Source organism: Antechinus flavipes, chromosome 6 (assembly GCF_016432865.1).
Source record: "Antechinus flavipes isolate AdamAnt ecotype Samford, QLD, Australia chromosome 6, AdamAnt_v2, whole genome shotgun sequence".
NCBI classification, from domain to species: domain Eukaryota; kingdom Metazoa; phylum Chordata; class Mammalia; order Dasyuromorphia; family Dasyuridae; genus Antechinus; species Antechinus flavipes.
This window is the reverse complement of record NC_067403.1, coordinates 151,361,483-151,389,140: the sequence shown is the minus strand read 5'-3', so window position 1 is coordinate 151,389,140 and position 27,658 is coordinate 151,361,483. Positions and strand designations below refer to the sequence as shown.

The 27,658-nt window shown below is 40.3% G+C and overlaps 1 protein-coding gene across 1 annotated transcript; it reads left to right on the top strand.

The window, feature by feature from the left end:
* C6H4orf54 (chromosome 6 C4orf54 homolog) lies at positions 1-26,862 on the top strand. The gene is made up of 2 exons (XM_051964329.1): positions 1-11,646; positions 26,655-26,862. Exon 1 carries the CDS (start codon positions 6,198-6,200, stop codon positions 11,601-11,603), a length of 5,406 nt encoding a protein of 1,801 aa, XP_051820289.1. The 5' UTR covers positions 1-6,197; the 3' UTR covers positions 11,604-11,646; positions 26,655-26,862.
* Positions 26,863-27,658: the final 796 nt, after the last annotated feature.

The following is a 27,658-nucleotide window of genomic DNA, read 5'->3' as shown; positions in this document are numbered from 1 at the left end:
CTCTCTCTCTGTCTCTTTCTTTCTCTCTTTTCTCATTCCTACATGGGAATACCCTAACTGTCATTTATTCCCCTCCCTTAGCAAGCCTTTGGGCTCATTTTACTGAGCCATTGCAGTAGTTCCCTAATTTGTCTCCCTGCATCTAAGTCCTCTCTTTGATTCATCCTCAAGAGAGCTCCAAAATTGATATTCCTAAAGTATAAGGTAACCATGTCTTGAGAAAACTTCAGTGGTTGTCTTTTACCTTTAGAAAAAAATTCACATGATTTGTTTTGGTCTGTTGAAAGAAAAATTCTTCATTTGGACTTTCACTCTGATTAATGAGGCAAAACTCAGAACAGAGAGAATTTAAAAGATTTTATTATAAATAAGTCAAGGCAGCAGCATGTTGACTAATTGATCATTGAGTATTAGCAATAGCTTCAAGATGGGGTCAGGCTTTATAGGTAACTTTAAGGCAATTCAGATAGTCCACTTCAGTAAGAGAAGCTGAACCCTTGCATCTCAATTCCTCCTCAAGGTTGACAAGAACAGGTGATAAAGGTGACAAAAAGCAGGTAATACAGAAGGCTACAGACTTGATATTATATCTTTCCCCACCATGGCCTCCCCAAATACTGCCTGATAAGCAGGTCTAGGAAGAATGGGATTCTGAATAAGCATAATTTTCAACAGTTCTTTTAAGTCTTCTACATCTGACTTCAACCTATCTTTCCAGACTTATTTTACACTCTCAACGGAATCAATATTCTAACCAGCTGATTTTATGACTGCTCCTATCTCCTATCTCTGTACTTTTGCCTGGAATACTTTCACTCCCTACTTCCAATATTGGGACTCTTCGTCTTCCTTCAAAATGTAACTCAAAAATGCCCCTTCTGATACCAGACCTTTCCTGATTCTCCATAGTTGTCCCTTAACTTCCAAAGACTATATATTTACTTTGCATGCATCTGATATTGACTTAACTCTATAAATCCACATAGAATAAAATGTAAGCTCCTTGAGGCAACAATAAATTCTTCTCAATGGATTATAAGATCCTTGAGGACAGAGACTAGTTTTGTTTAACTTTGTATTCCCTAGTTCTCATAACTGTGACTGGCACCCCAGTAGGTATTTAAGGAAACCTTGATAAGTTGTTGACTAGCTGGCATTTTGAGAGGGAAAAGATGACAGCTGGAGCACAGTCCTGGGAAGAGCAGGAAGGGGATCGAGGGTATAGGCAGAAAGAATGAGACTGATATTTCTTCCCTTGTGGAACTTGAGGGTCAAAGTAGGAACGGTTACTGAGAAGTATTAAGGAGGGCAGTTGAAGGAGATCCTGTCACCTGGCCTTAGGTTTGTTTTTGTTTTTGTTTTTGGTCAAAAAAAGTCAAAACTTCTCTGTATGTTTGTTTGGAAGCCCAGGCTTTATTATTAGAGTTCTTTTACCATGTTACTTTAATGCCTTGTATGTTTCCCTATAATATTTAATAATAAAACCCTTTATACTCTCAAGTGTACTACTTTCAGGGAATTTGAGGTATAAAAAAAGATTGAATTTGGGGCTCCAGGTACAAAGTGGTGTCCCACTTCCACATCCAAAAGAGTTGACCAGTAAGCTAAGGTCTAAGGCTTGCTATTGGAGAAAATAAATGGGAGCTATAGGATCCAACATGCCTTTCACATTTCAATGCTTTTTTTTTGGTGGGATAGAATAATTTCTGGATTTAGAATCAGAGAAAATGGATTTCAAATCCTACTTCTAGTGGTGCAATGGAAAAATTCTCTGGAGTCAGTAGAACACAGAGATACAAAATCAAATTATGCCCCCAATGATTATTGCCTATGAGGCAATGGACAGGTCATTTAAGCTCCTTGAGTCTAAATTTTTCTTCATATGTGCAGAGGGAACTGAACTAGATGGTCCCTGAGATCCCTTAATTCTATGATTCTACTTACTAATTATGTGTGATCTTGAGCAATAATAATGATAGTAATAACTAGCATTTATAGAGAATTTTAAGGTTTGTAAACTCCTTGCAAATATCATCTCATTCTAGCCTCACAACAACTGTGGAGTAAGGCTTTGGGCTATTACAATTCCCATTTTACAAATCAGGAAACTGAGGCAAAAAGGGCAAAAAATAAAAAAAAACCTGACCTACTTGGGGTCTCTAATGAGTAGGAGTTGGTCAGATAGATCTTTCTTACTCCAGGTCTTGCATTCCATTTTGATACCTACCTGCCCTTCTTTGTACCTCAGTTTTCCCATCAGTAAAAATGTAAAGGATGATTGCTAAGATTCCTTCAAGCTCTAAATTCTAAATTATGGACATACTCATTATCTTTTATTAGATGATGGCCCAGCTATCATTCTTAATTTCTTTAATCATTTCACTGTTTACACATTCTGATGTGTCATACAAGGGTAACAGGTAATACCACAGAATATTCCATGTGCAGTTAAAAATAATATATCTGAATCACTCCCTTTGTTACCCTCTTTCAGTTCCCATATAGAGTTATCCAAGGAGTCAATTTTGCTTCGTTCATGAAGTGACTTTACACAACATTAGTTAACACTAGTGGCATTTGTCACTACTAATTGCTCAAGAGTTGAGATCAGGTAAGCAATCCTTGAGCTCATCTGTCAAAAAATGACCATAGGACTGTCAAAGAAGAGAGTGTTCTCACTGCCCTGAATGACTGTGAATTATGCCAGAAATATCAACAAAGTAATTGAAATGATCACTGACTTTTAACATGGATGGGAATTGAGTAGCATATAATTCTGTTCTCTGGACAATTTCATTCAATTTTATTATCATTTGTTGATTAACCAGTTTTGTTTGTTGTTATTTTTAATAGATTTCATGTTTTTATTTAAAATTGTCGCTGGGATTTGCTTTCATTCACAACATTACCATTCAAGATTTGTTTTCATTTTCTGTTAATATATTTAGACTAGAATAAGAAAGAAAGAGCAGGATAGGGTTATGGACCCTAGTCAGGAAGACCTGAGTTCAAAGCTGACTTCAAGATACTTAATGACCTGGGCAAGTCACTTAACCCTATTTGTCTTACTCCACAGGAAAAGGAAATGGTTAACCCTCTCTAGTATCATGGCCAAGAAAACTCCCTAGACAATATTGGTATGCTATTATAGGGTCACAAATAATCAAACACAACTGAACAACCATAAGAAAGCTGCTACTCAGAGATGTGGAGGTAAAAATCTATTGAAGGTAAGTTATCTCTTCCTTTTCCCATGATAACCATCTATTCCATGAAAGGACCTTAGGTAGAGCTGAGAACAAGAGCTCTGTACCAGCTTTGTGGAGCTCAAAGATGAAGCTCAAAGACACATCTTAAACTACAGATCAGTCAATCTGATATATTTGTCATATAATTTACCAGTAAAATATGTTGAAAAATTGGGAAGTAACATGGAAAGAACTAGAAGACCTAAGATCAAAGCTTAATTGCTTTTGTGGCTTCAGGCAGGTCATTTGATGTGAAAAGTGAGAAGAAAAATTCCTCTTTGAACACTGAACAGCACAATTCCTAGTTTTTAGCTAAAGAACAAGAAAATTCAGTATATCTAATGCAAGTAAGGAAGGGAGAAGGGGAAAGAAGAAAAACAAGAAATGTACATGATAATTTTGTTGTGCATTATTTATCGATTTATTATGTTTTGGTTTTTAATTTTTTTGGTTATATTTAAAAGAAATAGCATGTTGTATGTAGATTTGCAGTTTCAAGTACAATTTTAAAAATTGTACTATGTTATAGAAATGCTTGTTTTAGACCATAAATTAAAAATAACATTTAAATTTTTTCATTTAAAAAAAAGTCATATGTCCCTCAGAGCCCAAGTATAATCACATCCTTGGAAAAGGAGAAGGGGAACTTTAAAAAGGGAAACCAAATATTGAATACACCCTATTGACCCTAAGGCGTTTCCCTAAGCTCTTCCATTGTTTCTTTTCATGGCACTTAAGCAAAATGATTGATCTGATCAATTAAGTAAAAAAAAAAAAAAAAAAAAACCCAATTAGTTGTTTATTTTTTTGTTTTTGTTGTCAAATAAGTTAACTGACTAAAATGTTCATTGTTAATCAGTTGTTTTGGTGTTAGTTGGATGTGTGTAGTATTCCATTGTGGGGCTCAGATTTGTAAAGAGGCATTTTGGCAAAAGTACAAAAAGTCATACATATATGTACTCAAAATCTAAAGGGAGAGCCTAGAATACCAGCTCCCTACGTGGGGAAAATTTTGGATGCAACTTGCTAAGAGTCATACAGAGGTCCAGCAAAACTAGCCAATATAGGGAAAGACCCTGGAACGTGAAAAGGCTGTTACAGGGAAGGCTTCCAACTGGGGAGAAGCAGGACTCAATTAGAGATTTTAAATAATTCTCCTTGTTAACTGTGATGCTGAAGCAGTGAAAATACTGTTAAACCATGGCTATAATAATTGTTTTAATTGCCCAATTCAAAAATCATTATTTTATTTTGCTCCTTCTAAATTTTGGTACTCTATGAAAGTATCTTTCTATTTTAGTTCCAATCCTGGTAGAAGACTACTCATCAGTAAATATGAATATCTGTACACATAAGGCTGAAAAATGGAAGTAGGGATTTGGAAGAAGCAACTTTAATAGCTTTGTATCACACTGGGATTGTTTATTCTCTTGATTTCTCATTATGCTTTTGGCAAAAAGCCAGTATGGGAGAGACCATTAAGGTTGTTCTTTTAGACACCTACTTTGGAAGGTATATCCTTCAGGTGGTATTTAGGCACCCCACTCTCTGTCTGCCTACGCCTGGATCCAGAGGGAAGAACATTTTTGTGTGTGGGGGTGACATTCTTGTTTCAAGGGAATGGTTGATGGTGTTATTTTTGCTTCCCACAAATGGGGATGTTTAAAATAGGGCTTTATTCCATCGGCATAAGTGACACATAGCCTATGTATAGTGGGGAAGTAAGGCCCTGGCAGATGAAGAGAATTTGATCTCAACAAAATACAAGGCTGTGGATTTCTACAGATCACAACCAGGGGAGCTGCTTCAGGGATCGCCAGCAAAGAGCCCAAATCTCCGACTGACCCAGCCTTCTTCCCAGACCACTGGATGGACTGAATGGATGAATCTCAAATCCAGTGAGCTGGGGTTTGGCCTTTACTTCCGGAGGGTATGCCATTGGGTTGTGTTTCCTTTTTGAACCTCCCTCCAAGCAGCATGGTACTGATGAAGGGTAAACTTCATTGCTCTTGAGTGTCTTTTGACTCGGTGCCCTGAAGCTCTGGAGGAAGGCCAGTGTAATCTAATCAGGGGACTGCAGCTGAGGCTATATTTAATTAGGGGCTTATTGTCTGGCCATGGTTTCACAAATTTGGAGACCTTTGGAAACTTTTGTTGGGAGGATGGGGGTGGGTTGCCCATTTCTGCCCTTAACCCCTTCCAATTTCCCCATTTCAATGAATATATTTGAAAAGTTTCACAAAACCTCACTTGCTGGCACATCTTTGTCCTTTTCTGCTGGCTTTAAGAAGATTTTAAATGAGGTCTTCCAAAAAACATTGAGAGGAGGGTTAGAGAGGGTGATTCTGGGGTATGTGAAAAAGGTTCCTTTCCCCTATTAACAATTTTATTGCCAGAACCCATCCTCTTCAATTGCTCCTAAAAGGAATAGGATGGCTTTCCAAAAGAAACTTCAGTCACTTCTCAGCACAAGAAAAATCTTGAAACTTTTCCAGAATTTCTGTGCATATAGAATGTGACTTTGAAGAGATATAATGAAAAATTAGGAGAGAGAAAGAGGAAAGAATCCCATTAATTTGAGGCTTGGAAAGGTGAAAGATGCGGGAAAGTTGAAGGATAATTTACTATTTCCTTAGCCCATCTAAAGTAAAGGTTATAATCTGTTCTGATAATTTTTTTTTGGGGGGGGAAGCATACGATTCCCCTCTATCACACCTCTTCACTCCCAAACTTCTTTTATCTCTCTTTCTCTGTCTCTCTTTTTGTCTCTCTCTGTCTCTGTCTCTCTCTTTTTATCTCTCTTTCAAAATTCTCCTGGAACCTCTCTTCTGCATCCAGAAGTTTGGTTTCAGTATGCCCCGGAGACTGGACACTAAAAATATTTCTGGAATGACGTGAACCTCTCTCACCCCATTCAGGACCTGGACAAGGCTCCACAAGAACCAACACATGCTTTCCCTTCATTTCTGGGTGTCTCCGAGTCGAGCTACAGATGCTGCTCCTTCTGTTACCAATGGCATTCAGTCTCATAACTGCAGACAGTGCCAAGGCAACAACTGTCCGGGAAAGCTCAGCTACAAGACCCTGGCAGCTATCACGGCAGGAGCAGCAGCCCCCCCAGCACAGACCACTGCAGCCACCTCCGCCACCCCATACGGGGGCCTTCCCATCTCCCTTGGGTTGGCCCAGGCCCCGCCACAGGGGCTGAAGAAGTTGAAGCTGGTATCAGTGGCAGAAGCGTCCCCAGCGTGGGGTTCAGTCCAGGCACGTGGGCCCCTTCTCCAAGCAACCCTTCGTCCCAGAGGGGGCCAGAGTAGGATCCAAGATACCTTCAGCTCTCACCGCTGTCTCCTCCTGTCACTGCGGCCTGAGGAAGGGATCAGTATGGAAGTGACTGCTCCTGACCTGGTGAAAGAGCCCAAACTGAGTGAGATCGGGGATGGGGAGGGCAGTAGAGGAGGCAGCCAAGACCTCAAGCAACAGCAGCAGCTGACACTTCCAAAGACACCGGGGGAAGCAAAATATGTGGAGATCTGTGGCCCGGCTGGAGCAGCTAGAGAAAGCTCTGGGACTTTGAACTTCACTTTAGTGGGTGACAACCCCCAGAGCAGAGCTAGCAGCCCCCCGGAAGAGTCCACTGCCCCCACACCCCAGACTCCTACCTCCTCGGATCTTGCTGGCTTCCAGCTCTCCTGCAGCCATGGGAGTCCGGAGTCCTTTTCTTCTTTCTCCTCCTTCTCTGCCTCCTCCTCCCCAACGGACAAGGTAAGGGAAGCCTGCTCCCCCAACTTGGACGACACCACCACGTCCGTTGGTGGTCCAGCCACATCGTCTTCTTCCTTGGGTTTCGAGAGTGAGAGCGGTGAGAGTAGTGACCGTGAGCCCAGCTGCCCTGAGGATTACAACCCAGCCCACCCGCCCAGAGAGGGAGAAGGGGGAAAAGCAAGAGGAGGAGCAGGAAGAGGAGGACCAGCAGCAGGGTTCAGGGCCAAGCCTGCCAAGTCCCAGGGCTGCGGCCACCCCCCACCGAATGAGGAGGCTCACTACATCACCACCCATGAGATCCAGCTGAGTGAAGTCGAACAGGACACAGACTTTGACCTCGGATTGGCCTCCCGCTGGGACTTCGAGGACAACAACGTGATCTACTCGTTCGTTGACTACGCTTCCTTTGGTGGTAGTGATGAGACCCCCGGGGACACCGCCACCCCGACCGAAGACAGCTGCTACCTGAGCACTGGCCCGAGCACCAGCGCCACCAGGTCTCCCACCCCCATCAGCAGTGAGCCAGGGCACGCATCCATGGCCGGAGACGGCCGCGACACCAGCAGCACCGAAGTGGGCAGCACCCTCTCTGAAAGTGATACCGATACGGCTGCTGCTGCCACCCCCCCTTGTGAGCCCCCAGGCGAGCCCCAGAAGGCAGTTCCAGCAGCTCCAGCAGCAGCAGCCGCAGCAGCAGCAGCAGAAGCAGCAGCAGCAGCAGCAGCTACAAGCAGCTGTGGGAATGCTCCAGGCCAGATCCGCCTATCAATCAAACCAACTTCCCGGGCTATAAATGAGCCTAGCAACGTGCGGGCAAAGCAAAACATTATTCACGCTGCCAAGCATGAAGGCGAAATGAGCCTCCGAGTCTCTTCAGCTGCTGAACACAATTCAAGTTTGCCCAAGCCGCACCCAGCTGCAGCAACAGCTCAAGACCATGCAAAGAAATTTATCGCCGTACCTGCCCGCCTGCAGACCAGGTGTGGGGCCATCCGGGCGAAGGAGCTGGTGGATTACTCGAGTGGGGCTTCCAGTGCGGTCAGTGAGCTGGACGATGCGGATAAAGAGGTGCGTAACCTGACATCCCGAGCCTTCCGGAGCCTAGCTTACCCTTACTTTGAGGCCCTTAACATTAGCTCCAGAGCTTCCTCCACAGCCCTTTCCGACGTGGGCTTTGGCCGCTGGTCGACCTTCCTGGATTTAAAATGTGCGGGTCTGGGGGCCAGGGTGGAGCAGAGCCTGCTGAAGAACAGCGCTGCGTCCGTGGCTGCGGGGCTGCGGAAAGGGGCTGGGGTCAGGCCCTCTGCAGACCAACTCTATATCCAGTCCAAGAAGTCTCAGACCAAGGCCCTGGAGTTTGTGGTCAGCAAGGTGGATGGGGAGATCACCCACGTGGAGACACCCTTGTGCTTCCAGAAACAGGTCCAAAGCGGCTCCCGAGTAGTCACCCTTTTGGAGACACTAAATTTACGCAGCGAGAGCAAAGCAAGTTCTGTTGCCGGGTCTGTGAAAAAAAGTGCCAACAAGGCCTCGGGGTCAGTTTACACAGATGATGGCTCGGAGACCTCGGAAAGCAGTAAGCCTTCCTCTAGGGCCGAAGGCACACAGAAAAAATCCAAATTTGCTTCCAGTCTTCTCAAAAATGTCATCTCTAAGAAGATGCAGCGGGAGCAGGAATTCAAAATGGAAAGGGGGGAAGTCTCCGACACATCTCACAAGAAACCCCCTGGCTCTTCCAGGGAGCCCGAGGACTCCTCAGGTTGGGAGAAGCCCCCTGAGAAGAGTCTGCAAAGACAGAGTTCCCACTACTCAGAGGCCAGTTCCGAGTACACAGTGGTCAGTGTCTCAGACGCCGGCGGGGACACTCCAGTCTCTGAAGACAAATCTCCAGTTTTTCAAGCAAGTGCTCCCCGGGAAAGCAGTGCCGGATCCAACAGAACCTTCACTGACCACCACTCAGAAGAGGTGTGTGGAATTAAGAAGAGCGCCTCTGAAACTGTCAAGGGCATCTTCCTTCGCAGCCAGAACAGTGCCTTCAGGTCCTGGAAGGAGAAGGAGGCTGAGAAACTGGAGGAGAAGGCCCCGATCCGGAAACTGAAGCTCTCCAAAGGTGGGGACTGGAAGGCTGACCTTGGGGAGATATCTGCCAGCAAGTCAACAATCATGTCCCGACTCTTCGTCCCCAACATCCAGCACACTCCCAAAGACAAGCAGCCCGGAAAACAGGCCACTAAATATCCGACAGCCCAGGCTGCGTCCACGGCTGTGATCAAACCCAAAGTCCCTGAAATCAAGATCCGCCTGGGCAGCGTGCAGGAGCCCAGCGCTGACTTTAACATAGCCAAGTTACTCACCCCGAAGCTGGCAGGTAGCAGCTCTTCAACCATTTTCAAGACCATCGAGGACAACAGCAGAGCGCAGCAGAAACTTTTCAGGGGCGACAGCTTGGAAAAGGTGCCCCAGTTCCAGGTGCGGGATGTGAGGGACAAATCCAAAACTCAAGGGCCACTCCACCAGGTGAGAGACGTCAGGAAATTGATCAAAGGATCTGGGGAAAGCAGTGATAAAGGAAGTGTGACCCCTGAACAGGCAACTTCGGGACCGAAACCCAGGCAGCTCTCTGCAGGTGGCGGCGCTCCTAAGTCCCTGTCCCCCATGGTAATCACGTGCCAAGCAGTAGCGAATCCCAGAGAAGAAGGACTGGACCGAGATCTAAGGGATGGCATGGGGAAAGCTTCCACTAGGACCCTTCCGTCTTCTTCTCCGGAAGGTACAGTCTTAGTTCACAGGGCATCTGGCAGGTTACCTGTGGCCACCATTGCTCCCAATAAGACAGAACAGGGGTCCCACCTGCCTGTATTAAAGATTGTCTCCAAGACGTCTGCACAGAAAACACCAGAAAAACCTAAAGAAGAAGAGGCCAAGGAGGAAGTCAAAGTTCCAAAGCCCACGCGCAATGCGCTGGAGAAGCTCACAGCAGCCGTGAGATCAATGGAGGAGCTGTATAGCTTCAATCGGTATGAATGGAAACGCAAGAGTGACCCCCTGCCCATGATGGCTGACAGTCACGTGCTGTCCCTCATCGAGAGTGAAGAACGCGAAGGCAATGGGGGGGAAGCAGGCAAGCCAGCCAAAAGATTGGTCGAGGTAGAAGAACGAGGGCCAGGGGGGAAGAGCGGGGTGGTTATGAGGGGGGTGGTCCCAGAACGCCTTCAGCGGAGAAACTCTAACCCCAACGCTGAGAGCGTGTCCGCCAGGGCTGCAGCCTTTGAGAACATGGCTAGGGAAAGGCCCCGATCTCTCTACATTCCCCCCACCCACAAAGATGTGGAGAGGACCCAACCTCTGCAGCCCTTACCTCCCTTACCTAGCCACCGGAATACCTTCACAGTAGGTACCCAGAAAACAGCTGTAGTGGCAGGCGGGATCGCAGGCAAGTTCCCTCAAGGCCCTGCCCAGGAAAGTTCTTCCTTGGCAAAGGGGATCAAATCCCAGGGACTTCGGTCCCTAAAGATCTCTCCAGCCACTCGAGCACTGCCCACTGAAACCACTAGCAAGAAAAACGGCATAGATGGGGAGAAGGGCTTGGACTCAGCCGGCAGTGACAGTGGGAACTACCAGACCAGCCCTCTCAAAGGGAACGTGGGGAGTGCCGAGGTATCTGGAAGAGCAGGAGCGATGGCTTCCTCTGCTGCCACTCTGTGTAGCCTGCCACCCCTAAGTGCCCGCAGCCAGGTCCCCAACAATGCCAAAGGGGCCCAGAGCAGTGGGGTCAGTCGACCCAGTTGGCGCAATAAAACAGACAATGCTCGGGACCCAGCCACCACAGCCCCAGCAGTACCCCAGAGTCCTGATCACCCCCCCACGGCTGTCTATCACCAGCAGTCACTGCCTTTCACCCTTCATGGGGCCCAACCACAGGTGCTGTGCTTCTCCCCTCCCGGCATCTCTGCCCCAGCCCCTGCAACAGCAGCTCCAGGCCCAGCAGACCCCTTCCAGCAGCCACAGCCTCAGCAGACCCAGCGAAAGATGCTGCTAGACCTGACCACTGGCCAGTACTATCTGGTAGACACACCGGTTCAACCCATGACAAGGCGGCTATTTGATCCAGAGACTGGGCAGTATGTAGATGTTCCCATGACCTCCCAGCAGCAGGCGATGACTCCCATGTCCATCCCTGTTCCTCCTTTAGCTCTGAGCCCTGGTGCCTATGGCCCCACCTATATGATCTACCCTGGGTTCCTGCCCCCAATGCTGCCCCCCAATGCCCTGCCGCCAACAGCCCTCACTCATCCTCCTGGAGGAAGCGAGCTCTCTTCCATGACTAGAGATCCCTCTGGCAAAGAAGCAGTAGCCCCCAGAGATATGGCTTTTGCCGAGACCCCATACTTTATTGCCATGGGCCAGCCTCCCTCCTCTACTTCCTCCTCTGGCCCCACTGCAACCTCCCAGCTTGTGGGCGCTAAGGGGTTTGCCCAGGTGCATGGCAAACCTGTCATCAGCATCACCTCACAACCCCTGGGGCCAAGGATCATCACGCCCCCATCCTTTGATGGTACCACCATGAGCTTCGTGGTGGAACACAGATGATGAACACATACATTTATGGGAAAACAAATGGAAGCAGCTCTTGGTAAGTTTTGAATTTCATTTGTTTGAAGTTCATAAATTGTAAAGTAGGGATTCTCAACCTCTTATTATGTGTCACGACCCCCTTTGGGGATTTGAAAAAGCCTTTCCCGGAATCATATTTTTAAATGTATGAAATAAAATACAAAAAAAATTACAAAGCCAATTATATTGAAATATATAAGTACATACATATAAAGAAAAGATGTAAGTATATATAAATATGCATATGCACAATTCATTGCTAGGACACAAGAGTTCACAGAATTAAGGGAGAGAGAAATGCCATGTGCACATTTCAGGGAGGTTATATTTCATCCCATTCTAATTACTCAGGAGCTAAATTTCTAGTGGCCACCTCTCCAGAGCTGAAGGAGCCAATCTGCACTAGAGATGGCGTTTTCTTACTGGGAGATATATATATTTACACTTAGGAAATGCCAAGTTCTTCCCCTTCCCTCTTACTGCTACATTGCCTTCCAAACTTTCCTGTCCTCTCACTCCCAACCTTTCCCCTCTGTCCCCTCTCTTTCCCAAACTCCTACTGTGGTCAAATAACATAAATAATAAAGTAGTTGGGGTTTGTGTGTATGTGTGTGTCAGTTTGACATTTGATGAGCTCCTAATCATCTTTTTTATCCTCAGCATCTAGCACTGCTCTCAGAACCAAGTACATATTTGTTGACAGACAAATTTTAAGAATACAAGTTTGATTGCTTTTCGGTGGGTACCAAAGGCAATTTTTTTTTTCTTTTTAAAGGTAATTATCAGAAACCACATAGTTTATGCTCCCTCTGTCTCATCTTTCTTTCCTATTTAATTCTGGCAGTTTGAAATATTCTAAATTGAAGTTCCATTTCTTAAGCTCTTGGTCTTTAGCTCTGATGTTTGATTGTAAGTTCCCATTTACATTTGTATTGGCTATTACTAGAGGTATTTGTTACACACATGCAAGTATATTCTCTCACATAATTTGACCTTTCTGAAATCTGAAGACGCCAATGTTGCAATATACGGCCCCTTGCTGGCTAGGTCGCCATCTTTTGGCTGTACATAAAGAGACCCAGGGATGGCTATTCCATGTTCCTAACCTGAGATTTTATGTACGCTGGGATACTAAGTCCTCTTTTCAGATCTGGCGCCCTGTAGATTTCGGGAGGGGGGGGAGGAGGAATGCTGTTTTTCATTAGAAAAAGCAATCAAATCAAATAAAAAATACTTACTATCTCCTTGATTTATCCTTTTAGACACAAGGCAGATCCCATGAGTTTGCTAGCAAACAGTGCTTCTTGTTCAGCCTCTCAATTAGGAGAGCATCTAGGACTCTGTAGGGAGCAAAGGGAGCATTACACACAAATTATTCTTTTCTTTGAATCTAAGACATCTTTACCCAAAACCCCCTTTTAAGGGAAGAGGGGAGGAAGTGAGTGCATGTGGAGGGAATTGGGGGAAAGAAGAAAGGCTATCTTTACCTTGTGGGCATTTGGGAGAAAATATAATTCCATTTCCTCCCTCCTTATCCCCATTATTGTGTGATATAGATATAGATATAGATAAGTGTACAAAAGTATATATGTCATCTATAAATTATAGGAGACTTTCACTGACTCAGATCTGAAAGTTTTTCTCACTCCTGGTGACCAAGGAAGTAGGCAGGCATTGCTAAAATGAAAATTAGAGTCACCAAAACTTGAGTTTACATCCTGATTTCTATCATTAGCAGGCAAGTCACTTGAAACCTCTGGATCTGAATATTCCTCTTTTCTAAATAAAATGGAGGTTGGGTAGCTAGCTGGTGCAATGGATAGAGCACCAGCATGAAGTCAGGGAAGCTGAATTCAAACCTGGCCTCAGACACTTAACACTTACTAGCTGTGTGACAAGTCACTTAACCCCAATTGCCTCAGCAAAAAAATTAATTAATGAATTAATGAATAAATAAATAAAATGGAGATTTAGATTGGATGTTCTCTGAGATTCTTGACATTCTCTCTCATTCTATGAATCTCTGATCCGAAGAGGATCACATTTAGGGTTTAGAGTTATGAGTCCATGGTTGAATAATGGCTCAAGTATTTAGATTTTAAAAAATAAAAATATATTAATATCGTTTGTTTCCATATCGCCTTTTTTCCCCAAATATATTCCCAACCTTTTCACCTGTCTTGTGGCTGACAACTAATAAGTGCATGACCATTAACAAACACCTAGACTATAGAATTTTTTTCTGAACATCCATCTACCAGCAACTTCATAGAAGAATTAGGAAGAAACCTTAAAACCTTAAAGAGCTTTATTGATTTTATTTTATTTGTATTTATTATAGAGAAAGGTAGTGATAGAGATGTCATTATCCCTGTAGAATGTAAACTCCTTGGATTTCCCATACTTGAATATCATCTCTGTCACTGCCTACATGGGTGATCTCAGAGGCAGGTTCTGGAATCTCTCATATGCAGTTTTCTTATAATGTTGTGAGGACTAAATGAGATAATTAATATGCATGGTGTTATTAATTATTAATAATTAATACATATCACATAATATATTTTATATCATATATCACATCTAATTTACTATATTATATTATTATAATCACATTAATATGTCATCTATTATAACATATTATATTAATATCCTCTTTTTATTATGATTAATATCATTATAATATATTAATATATTATACAGTATATTTTATTATTTTCATATAAATAATTATTTTATTGTATAATATATTACATTAATATACAATATGATATGCTAGATTGATATGATATATCAGATAGTTTTATAAATATTGAAGTTTTCAAATCTATATAAAGTTATTATCATTATTATCAATTTCTTTGTATACCTAGACTCTAATAGAATGCCTAACACACAGCACATTGATACATGTGAGTTCTTACTTCTTGTAAATTGAGGAAAAGGGAAAGGTACCAAAGAACAAGAATGTTTGTCTGTTCAGTGTAAGAAACCCTCTGGATTAGTAATCAAAAGATTTGTGAATTAGAGACCATGTGTTGTATAGTAGACATATGATATTGCGCAAGGCTCTTGTTAGTTTCTCTGGACTTCAAGTTTCTTATTCATAAAATAAGGACATTCATACCTATCCAATCCACCTTTGTTTTTTTTTTTTTTTTTTTTTTTTGTGAAAAGAAAATGAGATGATGGCCATTAGTCAATCAATTAGCATTTATAAAGTACCTGCTAAAACACAGGTTAATTCCTAGGGATACAGAGACAAAAGTGAAACAATCCCTGCCCCTACTTTCCAGTAGGGGATGATAATGTGTACTCATTGAGTAGAGCAGGTTTTCCAGACCTTTACCTGCAGAGATCCATCTCAAAAATCTTGTTATGATGTCTATGACAAGAAGACCTTTGTCTTCCAAGATCTGCTACATAAGTATAAGCAAAGTATTGATACAAAATGGTGTTTGAGGAGGCAGGGCACAGCACCTAATGGCATTATTTTGAAGATGGCATTTAAACTGAGATTTGAAGGGAAAGTGGGGATTCCAAAAGGTGAGAAAGGAGGGCATTCACAGGAAAGGCCCAGGATAGATGTTTACATCATGGAAATAGTTCATGGAGAGGAAAAATGTGTAAGAAGGCCAGAAAGATAGGGAGAGGCCACGTCATCAAAAGCTCGAAAGATCAAAGGAGTTGATATCCTACTACGTCCTAAGAGAAGGGAGCCATTAGGGTTGGGAGAGGAAGAGGGGAATGGAATGACAAGGTCAGAACTTTGTAGAAAAATCAATTTAGTAGTTCTATGGAAGGTGAATTGGTGTAAGGAGAGACTTGAGACTGAGACAACAAATGAGAAGCTATTGCAGTGATGCACAGAACTGGAGGAGGGTCCAATCCTAACTCTGAGTACTTGGTTTGGAATTTAGGCTCTTAAGGCTTTGTTTGGGATCTTAGAAGCCATCAGATACAAGTTCTTCATTTTACAGAAAACTGAGACACAGAGAAATTTGACAAGTCCAGAATCACATAACTTGGCCCTGCATCCAAATCTTTTTGATTCCAATTCTAGTTCCTTTTTAATACTCTATGCTGCCTCTTTCCTTAGGTCTTAGAATGTTGCCCAAGCTACAGAGAACTTAAGGGACCCCTCAAGATTGCACAGTTATTAAGTGAACTCTGATCTTTCAGATTTGAGGCAGGCTCTCTATATAGTCTACCTTGTTAGCTTTCAGGTATTTAATACTTATGATAAATAAAGAGAGGAACTCTGGCTTGCGTTTTAGTTAATTTGGGACAATTGAATTCATAGTCTTCAAAAGAACACTATGTAAAAGGTATATATTCAGAATAAGCAAGTGGATAGTACTTGGGTTTATAATATTATGAATCCAACAATTTTCACTTAATTATTATATGTTTACTGTGTGCAAAGATCTTTTCCTAGGTTCTTGAAATCTAAAGTCCAAATTGGGGTAGTCCTTGCCCTCTAGGAATTTACATTTTTTGGCAGGTGGGGGGTGGGGAATTGGGAGGTATGATGTATACTCTATGGTCCAATAGCGCTAGCCTATTTGCTGTTTCTCAAACACTACTGTCCATTTACCAGTCCTGTGCATTTTCACCAGCTGTTCCCCATTCCTGAAATGCTCTCCCACCTTATATCCTAGCCTCTTTTAGATTTCAGCTCAAATCTTACCATCTTCAAAAGATCTTTGTCAGTACTAATAATACTATAGTGAAGTACATTTGCAAATATTAATATCTTTTCTCTGGGATCATCTTCAATCAATTCTATTGGTATCTTGTGAGGTGATGCTGATGACATCTGTATATATATGGTATCATATAGGTGGGGCCATATACTTGGGAGTATATAACTGTTCTCTTATCAGTTCCCCCATTAGACAGTGAGCTCCTTCAGAGCAGGGGCTGGTTTTGCATTTTCGAGTGTGTTTTCCCAGCACTAATTACAGTGCCTGGATCATAGTTTTTATTTAGTCATTTTCAATCATTTTCAGTCAGGTCTTCACAATCCCATTTTTGTTTTGTTTTGTTTTGTTTTTGACAAAGATGCTAGAATTCTTTACCATTTCCTTCTCCAGCTCATTTTATAGATGAGGAAATTGAGGCAAATAGGGAAGTTGACTTGTCCAGCTATTAAGTGTCTGAGGCCACCTTTGAACTCTAGTTCTTAATTCCAGGTCCAGTGCTCTATCCTTTGAGTCACCAGCAGCCTGTATGTAAATGTTTACCATTATTATAATAATTATTTTCCTTTTTGGTTTCTATAGTTAGAAATATGCAATGATTTAGGGTATGATTAATACCAACTTTTTGTTTGTTGTTCAGTCATTTTAGTCATATCTGACTCTGTGACCGGAGTTTTCTTAGTAAAGATACTGCCATTTCCTTCTCTAGCTCATATTTCAAATGAAGAAACTGAGGCAAGCGGGGATCAAATATCTTGCTTATTGCACAGCTCTTAAGTATCTGAGGTCACATTTGATTTCTGGTTTTCCTTACTCCAGGCCTGGATCTCCGTCCATTGTGCCATCTAGTTGTCTGGCGTGCACTAGGAGCTTTAATAAATGCTTGCTGATTTGGAACTCAAAATCTTACAAAAATGAATGTTGAAAAGTCTCTTTCCAGGTCATTGGAAAAATTACTATTAAATGAAAAAAAAATGCTTGTTGACTTGACTTGAACATAGTACAAACATTGAGGGAAGATTATAATTTTTTTCAGGACTTGAGTGATATTCTTATTAGCAAAGATAGTGATGGTAGTCAGCAAAGGCCAAAGAACCCAATGCTACCCATTCTGACATTAGTTGGCTATAAAAGCAAGTCACTCAACCTCTTTGGAAGTCTCCTTCCTCTCATGTAAAAAGAGAATAGTGATCATGGAGAAGAAAAAAGAGGATTCTTGATAAAAGCACTATACAGAAGGAAAAGGGCTATAGGCTCAGCCTTTGCCTGACATAGATTCTCTGATTTGATAGGTCTCTGATATGTTTTCAGCATCTGTGCTCTGCTTCTTACTGTGTTCTTATCTCCTCCCACCATGACTGACTGCTGAGCCAGGACTATGTCTTGAGTAATGACTGCTCTTCTCCTAACTTGTAATAATCTGTTTACTATCAAGCAAGTCCTGTATGTAATATTGGTCTCTTGACAGGGAGGCCTAGGGGATAGGCACAGCTTAAATAAGGATTTTTAGAAATCTGTAAACTTGTTTTTTAAAAGATAGATATTCTATAACACTTTAAGGTTTGCAAAGTACTTTACATATATTATCACAACAATCCATGAGTTAGAAGCTATTATTACTTTCATTTTACAAATTTGGAAACTGAGGCAGACAGTTACTCTCTGTCTCTGATTTGCTCAGAATTGCATAGCCAGGAAGAATCTGAGGCCAGATTGGAACTCAGGTTTTCCTGATTCCAAGTGCAGTGCTCTATTTACTGGGCCATCTAGCTGTCATAATTTTGAGAAGGGGTCCATGTGTAAAAGAACTTCTTGTCTAAAACTCTAATCAGTGTGTTCCTGAGTACTAATAACTGAAACAAGATTGCTTGACTCCTGAAGTAAGAAGGCAACCTGTCAGGAGCCATTTTCAATCTATTCCCTGCAGTTGTTTTCATCTATTCTTTTCTCTTAGTTTCAGCTACTTTTGTGTTTAATTATCCTTATCTTCACTAGCCTGCCTTCCCTCTCACTCTATTGTGCTTCCTCTCTTCCCTGGCAATTTTTCCTACATCATGATGTCAGCAGTAAAGAGTTGGTATCAAGGCTGGGAAGAACTAATTCTAGTCCTTCCCCAGGCTCTTATGAGCTGTGTGATTCTGGGCAAATTGTTTAATATCTTTGGACCACTGGCAACTTGCCAAGCTTCTCATTTGCTTTGAGCGGGGTACAGATCTGAATCAGTAAGAAAGGTCATTGTTGGGAGTTTCCCACCCTGAGAAAATAATAGATCCAATAAAAGAAAGGAAAAAGAAACTTATTTTTTTTACTCTAATTGATTTATATTTATTGTTTTATGACCCTCTCTCTTGAGCAAGAGAGAGAGACAGATGGTCAGAGGATGCTTTAGGAACGTCTTCTTGGCAGCTGTGTGGAGGATAGATTGGAGAGAGAAGAGATGAGGCTATAAAATAAAATATAAATATATAAAATATATATGATTCTGTAGCCCATGAGTTAGTCTGTGATTTGCATTCTCTCTTCTCTCCCCTTTCCCCTAAACTTATTACAAGTTAGGAGCCAACCCCACTCCTCCATTATCCAACTATATCTCCACATCACTTTGCTCTGGGGCTGGGCCAAGGAATATCCAAAACCTAGGGCCATTATGTCATATAAAATCCTTCCAAGTAGTTTTGCACTGGGAAACTCACTTGTGGGCTATTGGCTGGACTTTTGTACATAAAATATTAGTCAGTCATGGTGGAGCTAATGTTCTTGAGGTGTAACCATACAAGAAATGCCTGAATGTTTAGGTTAGACTCCTTCGAACCCTCCTTGAAGGGATTAAAAAAAAAACAAAAAACTCTGCAATCCAACCATGGATGGAATTTCCTAGGAGGAAGATTTTCATTCAGGATAGTACTTCCTACTGGAGCTGATAATGATAAATGGAGGCCTTGTAAAGTAGTGAGTTCCCTGTCATTGCAGGAGTTCAAAGAAAGGCTGGGAGATGCCGTAGAGAAGATGTATGCTTCAGGTAGGGATTCAGCTATTTATAGTTTGCCAATGAGCCTTTCTAGATCATCAGAGTCAATCTATCCCTAGAACAGAACTTCAGGGAAAGCACCAAATTATGTGAACCCAACCTAACCCTGGGGTTGCCCTGGTGTGGAGTAAGACCTAAACCTACCAGAAATAGTTACAGTGCCATTCTAGATGACCAATTTCCTCACTGTGTCTAGTTGGTTGAATGCCAGGATATTCTGATATCCCTTGGGGACTTTCAAAATATCTTATAACCCAAAGCATGAACTGTTAGCTACACATGACAATTCTCCCCTCTACTTGGGTATAATTCTAAGCAAGGAGAGGTAGGAAATGATTTTTTTTTAAAACTAGATCTACGTATAAGAAACTCAGAGAGGAAATTCTTTGTAACCAGTGCAAATTAAGTCTGCAAATTTTTATCTTAGAGAATTGCCAAGGTCCTTGAGAAGATAAAAAACTTGTCTGGAGTCATACAACCCATATGTTTCAGTGGTGGGACTCCAAGGCCAATTCTCTGTGCAGTACATCACCACACCTCTCAAACAGGAGGATATATGAATCAATCAACAAACATTTATTAAATCCTTTGCACTGCATGAGACATTAGAGATGGAAAAAAAATGAAATAGTCTCTGCCTTCAAGGAGCTCATGTTCTACTAAAGGAAAGTGACACAACATGTACCTATAGAACGATGAAAAGTTATGTTGGAAAGCTCTAAGAATTGGGAGGGGCGAGGGAGTTTTTCCCATAGAAGGAGACATGTGAGTTAAGGTTTGAATGAATACAAGACTTCTGAAAAGCAGATATGAGGAAAAAAACATTCTGGATGAGTACTTTACATAAGGCAATTAGTCTGTTCTAGGGTATTGATGTTATGAGTAGAGGGAAAGGAAGAGATGTCAAAGATGTTCTGGGAATGGAATAAAAAGATTTGGCAAATTCCTGAATGTGGGAGGATGAGAAGAGGGAAGAGTTGAGAATATCTTAGAAGTAATAAACTTGGGTGACTGAGAGAATGAGGATATCCTTAGCAGAAATAACTCCAACTAGTCACCTGTAATAATGATCAATAATATAATAATAAGCATAACACTTGTTCTCATCTACTTCACAGGTTGCTTTGAGGAAAGCATGCTGTGAAGTGGCAGGTACTTGATAAAAGCAAATTATTGTTGTTACTATCATTGATTTTGATATTCTTTTTAAGTGAAGAAAAACCTTCTATAAAAATAAAACTGGATAAGAATGACCAGGAAGGTATGTGCAGCAACTGGCATAGTGATAGAGAATTCTTGGATTCGGGAAGACCAGCTTCCAGCTCAATTTCGGACATGTCCTGGCTATGCAACTCTGGGCAAGTCACTTAAACTCAATACCCCCTGGGAACTCTCTAAAGTTTTAAGAAGTGGTAGAGACAATGGTAATCTACTATAAGGGAATTAATTACTTATAACTGTGAAAGCAAGGATCTACTTGACAAAACCAACATCAAATTTAAAAAATTGACTGGAAGTTGTAATAAGAAATATTAAGAATCTGAACTTGCAACTTCCAGAACAGATATTCTTAACAATATTTGTTATTGTATTAATAAAAATATTCTTATGCTCTCTTCAATGGAAGGGAGAAAAATACCTAACACCTACAGTGACTTCCTGTTGGACAAAAGGAAGAGACGGGGAAGGAGAGCTCTTTCTGAATCTTAAAAAAATTTACTTCCTTGGGAAAAATCCTTATTTCACTTAGTTCTATTATATTTTGTCTACAATTTCCTCTTGTGTTTTTACAACCATAGTTATAGATGAGAGAAATACCAATTAATCTACCAATTTTCTTCCAAACTTGGAAGAGACCTTCATGTTATTTAATTCAATTTTCTCATTTTAAATATATTTTTTTTGAGGCCCTCAGTTAAATGAGTTAAGTGTGAGTCTAATAAGTCTGTGAAAAGAGAAGTAGTTCCTTGCTGGTGAAGTCAGCCGTTGATTCCAAGCTTCTGATATCCCAGGCAAATATTTTTTCCCACCACAATAAACTGGCTATTAATACAAAGATACAGTGAATTGAATGGTATATAACATATGACTTGCCAAAGTATTTGATCCTTAAGATAAGAAAACTAAAAGGAGAGAAATTGGGAATAATGGGAATAATTTGGGTATCCTTTGGAATCTTCATCCATATAACTCATCTTTCTTTTCTGTTCAGTTTATTTCAGCAAGTATTTATTAAGTTCTTACTAAGAAGCAGGCACTAAAGAGAAAGTACAAGGAATGAAACAATGCCTGTTTTCCAGGAGCATACATTCTCATTGAGGCGATATAACATACGGAAATAAATACAGCATAATTATAAAGTGAATAAATAGAAATATATACAAGTTAATCAGTTGGGGGCACTAGTAATTAAGGGCGATCAGGGCCAGGCTGCCTTAAAAAAAATAGTGCTTGAAATATATTTTAAAAGAAGACAGAAATTCTATGAGGCATGAGAGAAGGGAATGAATTTTAGGCATGTGGGATGAAAGTGGGAAATAAAACATTATGTGAAAAAAGAAAGAGAAGGCTCATTTAGCCAGCATGCAGAGAACAAGAGGTAGAGTTATGTTCAATGAGGTTAGAAAGACAGCCTAAAACTAAGTTGGGTGGGGTTTTAAGTGATAGAGGAATTTATATATTATTTTAGAAGCAAAAGAAAGTCCTTGAAGTGAATTGAGTCCCTGAAGTTAATTAACCAGGGCAACAGGGAAGCAGGAGAGCAGGGGAGTGGCAAGGTCAGATCTGCACTTACAGAATTTCACTTTGGCAATGTGGAGACTGGATTGCAATGGAGATAAAAGGAGGGGGGTTGCTTAGACTGGGTACCAATTAAAAAGATGTTATTATAATCTAGATGAAAAGTGAAGGGGGCCTGAAATGAGGGGGTATGAGTCAGAGAGGAGGTCATGTAGTGAAGGTATAAAAAGCAAGATTTGGCAACTGGTTAGATTTGTGGGATGAGGGAGAGTGAGCAGTCATGCAAAATGCCAAGGTTATGAGATGGTGATGCCTTAGACAGAAATAGAGAAGTTCAGAAGAAGGAAGAGTTTAAGGGGAAATAAATGAGTTCACTTTTTAAACTGGAAATGACTACAGGACTATTGAAATGACCAATATGTAGTTGGTAATGTGGGATGGAGGCTCAGGGAAAATTATGGGGTTAAACATATAAAGGACTGCTTGCCATCTAGGGGAGGGGGTGGAGGGAGGGAGGGGGGAAAAATCGGAAAAGAAACGAGTGCAAGGAATAATGTTGTCATTATAAAGTAATCATTAAATAAAAAAAATGAAAAAAAAAGAAAATTATGGGGTTAGATAGATCTGCATAGAGATGATGTTTAAGCCCATGGGAGAGAACCCTGGGGAGCATTCAGGTAGTGAGATGAGAGTTACTACATGATTCAGAGAAGAAGACTGAGAAACTGCAGTCAGACAGAAAGACTATTAAGAGAGAGTCGTTAAATTTAGAGGAGAGTAGTCAAATGCAACAGCTAGAGGCAGAAGGATTAGGACTGAGAAAAGATCATCAGTGTTGGCAGTTGTGATAATTGAAAACTTTGGAGAAAGCAGTTTCAGTTGAGTGACAAGATTGGGAACCAGACAAGATTGGGAATCAGCAAAGAATTGAAGAGTGAGTGAGAAGAGAGAAAATGAAGGCAATGAATGTATGTATCTTTTCCATGGAATTTGACTGAGATAATAGCTCAAAATGATTGCAAAGTCTATTGAAGGATTTTCAAGGATTGGGAAATCTTGAGAATGTTTGAAGGAAGTTGGCAGAGAGAGGTCGAACATCAGAAGGAAAGGGAGAATTAGGATTTGATCTGTTGGAGAAGACAGGAGGAAAAGGGATCAAGTACACATATAGAAGGGTTGGTTTTTGGAAGGGAAAAGGCCACCTCATTGTAAGAAACTGAGGGAAAGGAGGACAGAAAAGGAGTTAAAAGATTTTGGGAAAAGAATGAGAATTTCCTTTTCCAAAAAAATGAAAAAGAATTTCAACTTTCTTGGAAATAGCTGATGAAATGGTTGGACTGATTTTGGTACCCCAAAACCCCTATATACACACAGAAAAGGAGAAATGAAATAATTAGAAATGTATTCATTTTCTGACACATACAATTTATGAGGATTTTTCCATGGAATTTGACTGAGAAAGGAAGTAGACATATGGGATAATAGCTCAAAATGATTGCAAAGTCTATTGAAGGATTTTCAAGGATTGGGAAATCTTGAGAATGTTTGAAGGAAGTTGGCAGAAAGAGGTCGAACATCAGAAGGAAAGGGAGTGCCATATAAAATTTGGAAAATGATTGTCCCTTAAATGAAGCAATTTTTTGTTTTAAAAAAGCTACACAAAATATGTATAGAAGAATTGCATGTGTTTAACAGATTCTGGATTACTTGCTGTCTAAGGAAGGAAGTGGGGGGAAGGGAGGGAGAAAAAATTTAGGCACAAGATTTTGCAAGGGTGAATGTTGAAAAGTATCTATTTATTTTGAAAATAAAAAGCTAAAAAAAAAAAGCCACACACACACAAAACTGAATTTAAAGCACAATGACAGCTCTCTGCCATACAGAATGGCTCCTCTGAATTTCACAGGAGTAAGGTTTGGCATATAATTTGAAATGCTATTATTACCCCAATCTAAATCAAAGAATTAAAATGTACAAAAATACAAACACAAACTATGAAACTATAGACGTTTTCACAGTCGTTTCACTTGCACTTTTCAGTTCTTAAATAGCTGTTCTACAGAGAAAAACTAGTGTCATGATCAGTATTGCCAAAGGGCTGCTATTACAGTATGATTTGTATGTGAAATGGGATTATATCTACCAAAGTAGCTAGTAGGCTTCTCTGTTTCTTCATAGTTTTATAAAAATACATGCATACTGAGAATTGGAAGGAAGGGATTTTGGAGGCCATTCAATCTGACTTTTTCAATTTATGGTTAAGAAAACTGAGGCAAACAAGGTCACATAGCTTGTAAGTGCCTGAGATAGGGTTTGAATTCAGGTCTTCCTGCCTCCACACTCAGAGCTCTGTCTACCCCACCACCTAAATGGGCAGATATAAGAGAACTCATTTGATCCAATCTTTAGCTGAAGTACCCTCTACTATATTCTAGACAAGTAAAAATGTAACTCCAATTTAAAAGTAGTAGAAAACTCCCTGGGGGGTGAGCAACACATTTCATTTTGAGAGAGATATAATTGTTAGACAGGTCTTCATAGTGAGCTTACGTTTGGTCCCTTCAAACAGAAAAAAATTTCCTTTTTTAGGAAAAGTACAGGTAGACATAGACGCAGTTTATTTTTAGTTGCTAGAAATAGTTTCAAGTTATGCTTTGCCATGTCCATGCCTCTCTTGGAATGGATTCAGAAGCATTGCTCGCTGTTACTAGTATGTGCCTCATTTTGAGGCATACAGAAATCCATGTTTGTAAAAAGCAAATGCTTACTCAATGTAATTTATAAGAACACTACCTCCAGAGTTCTAGTAAATATCTAACTCCACAGTCATTCAATCTAGAAAAATTCAATTCAATTTTTCAGGTATATCACCTGGTGTGTAACTTTGAGCAAGCAACTTTCTCTAGTTTCTTCATCTGTAAAATTGTGTGGGGAGGAGGTAGTGGATTAAGTAATCTCTAAAGTCATTCTGGTTCCCCATGGCTGGAATGACCTCTTAGAATCCCTGTTTTTTTTTTCCCCCAAAGCTCAGCTTAAGTGTTACCCCCTACAAAAAGTTTTTTAATTTCTCTAATTATTCTGTATTTTACTTGACACATATTTTGCATTTCCACATACAAGTGTCCCAAAAGTCCTAGTGTTTCAAGTTTCAAGTTTTCATATATTAGTTGGCTATGTGATTGTGTTAAAAATGAAGTAAGCCTCTAGTCTGAATAATAGCAATAATGATTTTTAAATTTTAAAATACAAAGAGTTTTAGGATATTCTGAATATGTATATATCTTCCCTGATAGAATTAAAGCTACTTGAATGGTGGACTATTTCAGCTTTAGGTTTCTATCCGTAGTACCTTGCATGATGCCTGGAATACTATAGGCATTTAATAAATACTTCTTTTCAACATTTTCTTATTCTGGGATGACAGTTACAACAAAGTTAAATACCTCTGTTATCTTTAATATGTGCCTCTAATATGAATTATTTTAATCTATTAAAATGTTTTATTCTTACTGTTATCCTTGAATTATTTGTGTTATTATGGTAAGGATGAAGTATGCCTTTGGTCCTAAATAAACAAAAATGATGATGACGATGATAATAATAACAATAATAATTAGCAATGGTATATAATTTAAAGATTTACGAACTACCTTACAAACTTTATCTCATTTTATCCTCACAACTACCCTAAGTGGTAGGTGCTACAATAGTTCCTATTTTTACAGATAAGGAAATTGAGGCAGGCAAAGATTAAGTGATTTAGTAGAATTTATATAGCTAATAAGTATGTAAGGCTGGATTTGAATTCATATCTTTATGACTCCAGGCTTAATGGAATATTGGAATAGTCCAGTATGGCCCATTAAATATATACATACACACCTGACAACCCCTAAGCCTCCATTCCACTCTTAAATGTAAGATTTAAACTCACAAAACTTTGAATTGTTGTGATACTAAAAAATAGCACACATTTATATAAAACATTATGGTTTGCATATTTCTTTCAAAAACTTGGTAAGGGAGTTTAAATATATATATATGTATACATATATATATATATGTATATATATACATATATATTTTAGTTACGTTACTGAGGCTCAGAGACATAGCTAGTAAGCATCCAAACTGGTGTTGGAAACCAAGCCTTCTGACTAAGACCATTGCTTTTTCCACCACCAAGCTTGATAAATGCTTGCTGATCCATTGAGAAGTTAGCCTTTGCTCAACATTTTACTGAACATGGGTTCTTATATTGAACTGGAAGGAAGGCCATTTAGTCCACTCTCATTTCACACTCAAGCAAACTTTGGCTCAAAATGACATAGGTAATGAATAAGTAGGATTTGAATCCATATCTTTTGAAACACTAATCTTTCTACTGCTATTTGTGTCAAAGTAAATGGTTAAAATGTTGAACTTTACTACAATAACCATCAGAATCAACCTTTTAAGGAAGATTTTTTTAAAAAAATCAATATTTAGGGGGTATTTTATAATTAAAAAATAAGATATATTTTAAAATTAATGTTTTCTTTGGATATGTTTTTATAGGAACAAGGTGGAAGGACTCTCCTCATTTAATCTGGAAATCACCTTGCAGCAGCACTAAGAATTCATCTGTAAAACAGCTTCTATCTTTTTTTTTCTTATTTTTTGCTCCATACAAACCAAGTGTGTAAGTTTCTTGTTTTCCATGCAATATACATCATTGTAGTTTTACACAGCAAGTTGAAATAACACTATTTTTTTCTCTGTAAAATTGCTTCTTTTTATATTGAATGCAGAATGTAAGCTTCATATTTGTCCCCAAGGTAAAAATCCTTGAATTGTTCACAGGGTTCAATTAAAACTTGTAAACGAAAGGTGCTAGTCCTCCTATAGGGCTTATGAAATAATTCGGCCAATCAGAAAAATTATCCTTTTGGATCAGAGGAGCATTTTATTGATACTTGGAATCTTATGGGATTCTTGGGTGGAGTCAGAACACATCTTGATTTTAGATGGGATAAGGAAGTATTTTGGATAGCCCTACTAGAATGCATAGTTATTCTCCAGTTTTTGTTTCATGAGTTATTTTAAAGGATTTGGTATGATCTCAAAAGTGATTATGAAAGGAAATAAGGGTTTTTATTTTTCTCCTTTGTATTGTGCTATGTCACTTGAAAATGTTGAAAATATAACAGACTGATCGTATTAGAAAGTCAATGAGTGAATTTGAAATTAAGTTTTTTGTCCCATGAGGAAGCATTTTTCTTTCAGAATGCAGGCTTTTGATACAAATTTGTGATGTCTGGGTTGTTGTTTGTTTTTTTCCCCCCTTCCCATTTTCATGATTCCCTTTGATAGCTGCTTGCTTTTTTGGTACATTGAACAATAGAAAGTTTGGGGGAACAGAATGAGATGTTACTTGGAGTTCAGGTGAAATCTGATTCACTGTGGCCAGTCTGCATGGCTGCAAAAATGGCAGAAGATTCTCTTCCTGATATTTGCAAGACTGCTTTTCCAACAGCATTATTAGACCTGCAGACTCTTTCCATTATGTCTGATTATGCCTT

Coding starts and splice junctions, on each gene's coding strand:
- C6H4orf54 (XM_051964329.1), top strand. CDS start 6,198: ATGCTTTCCCTTCATTTCTGGGTGTCTCCGAGTCGAGCTACAGATGCT.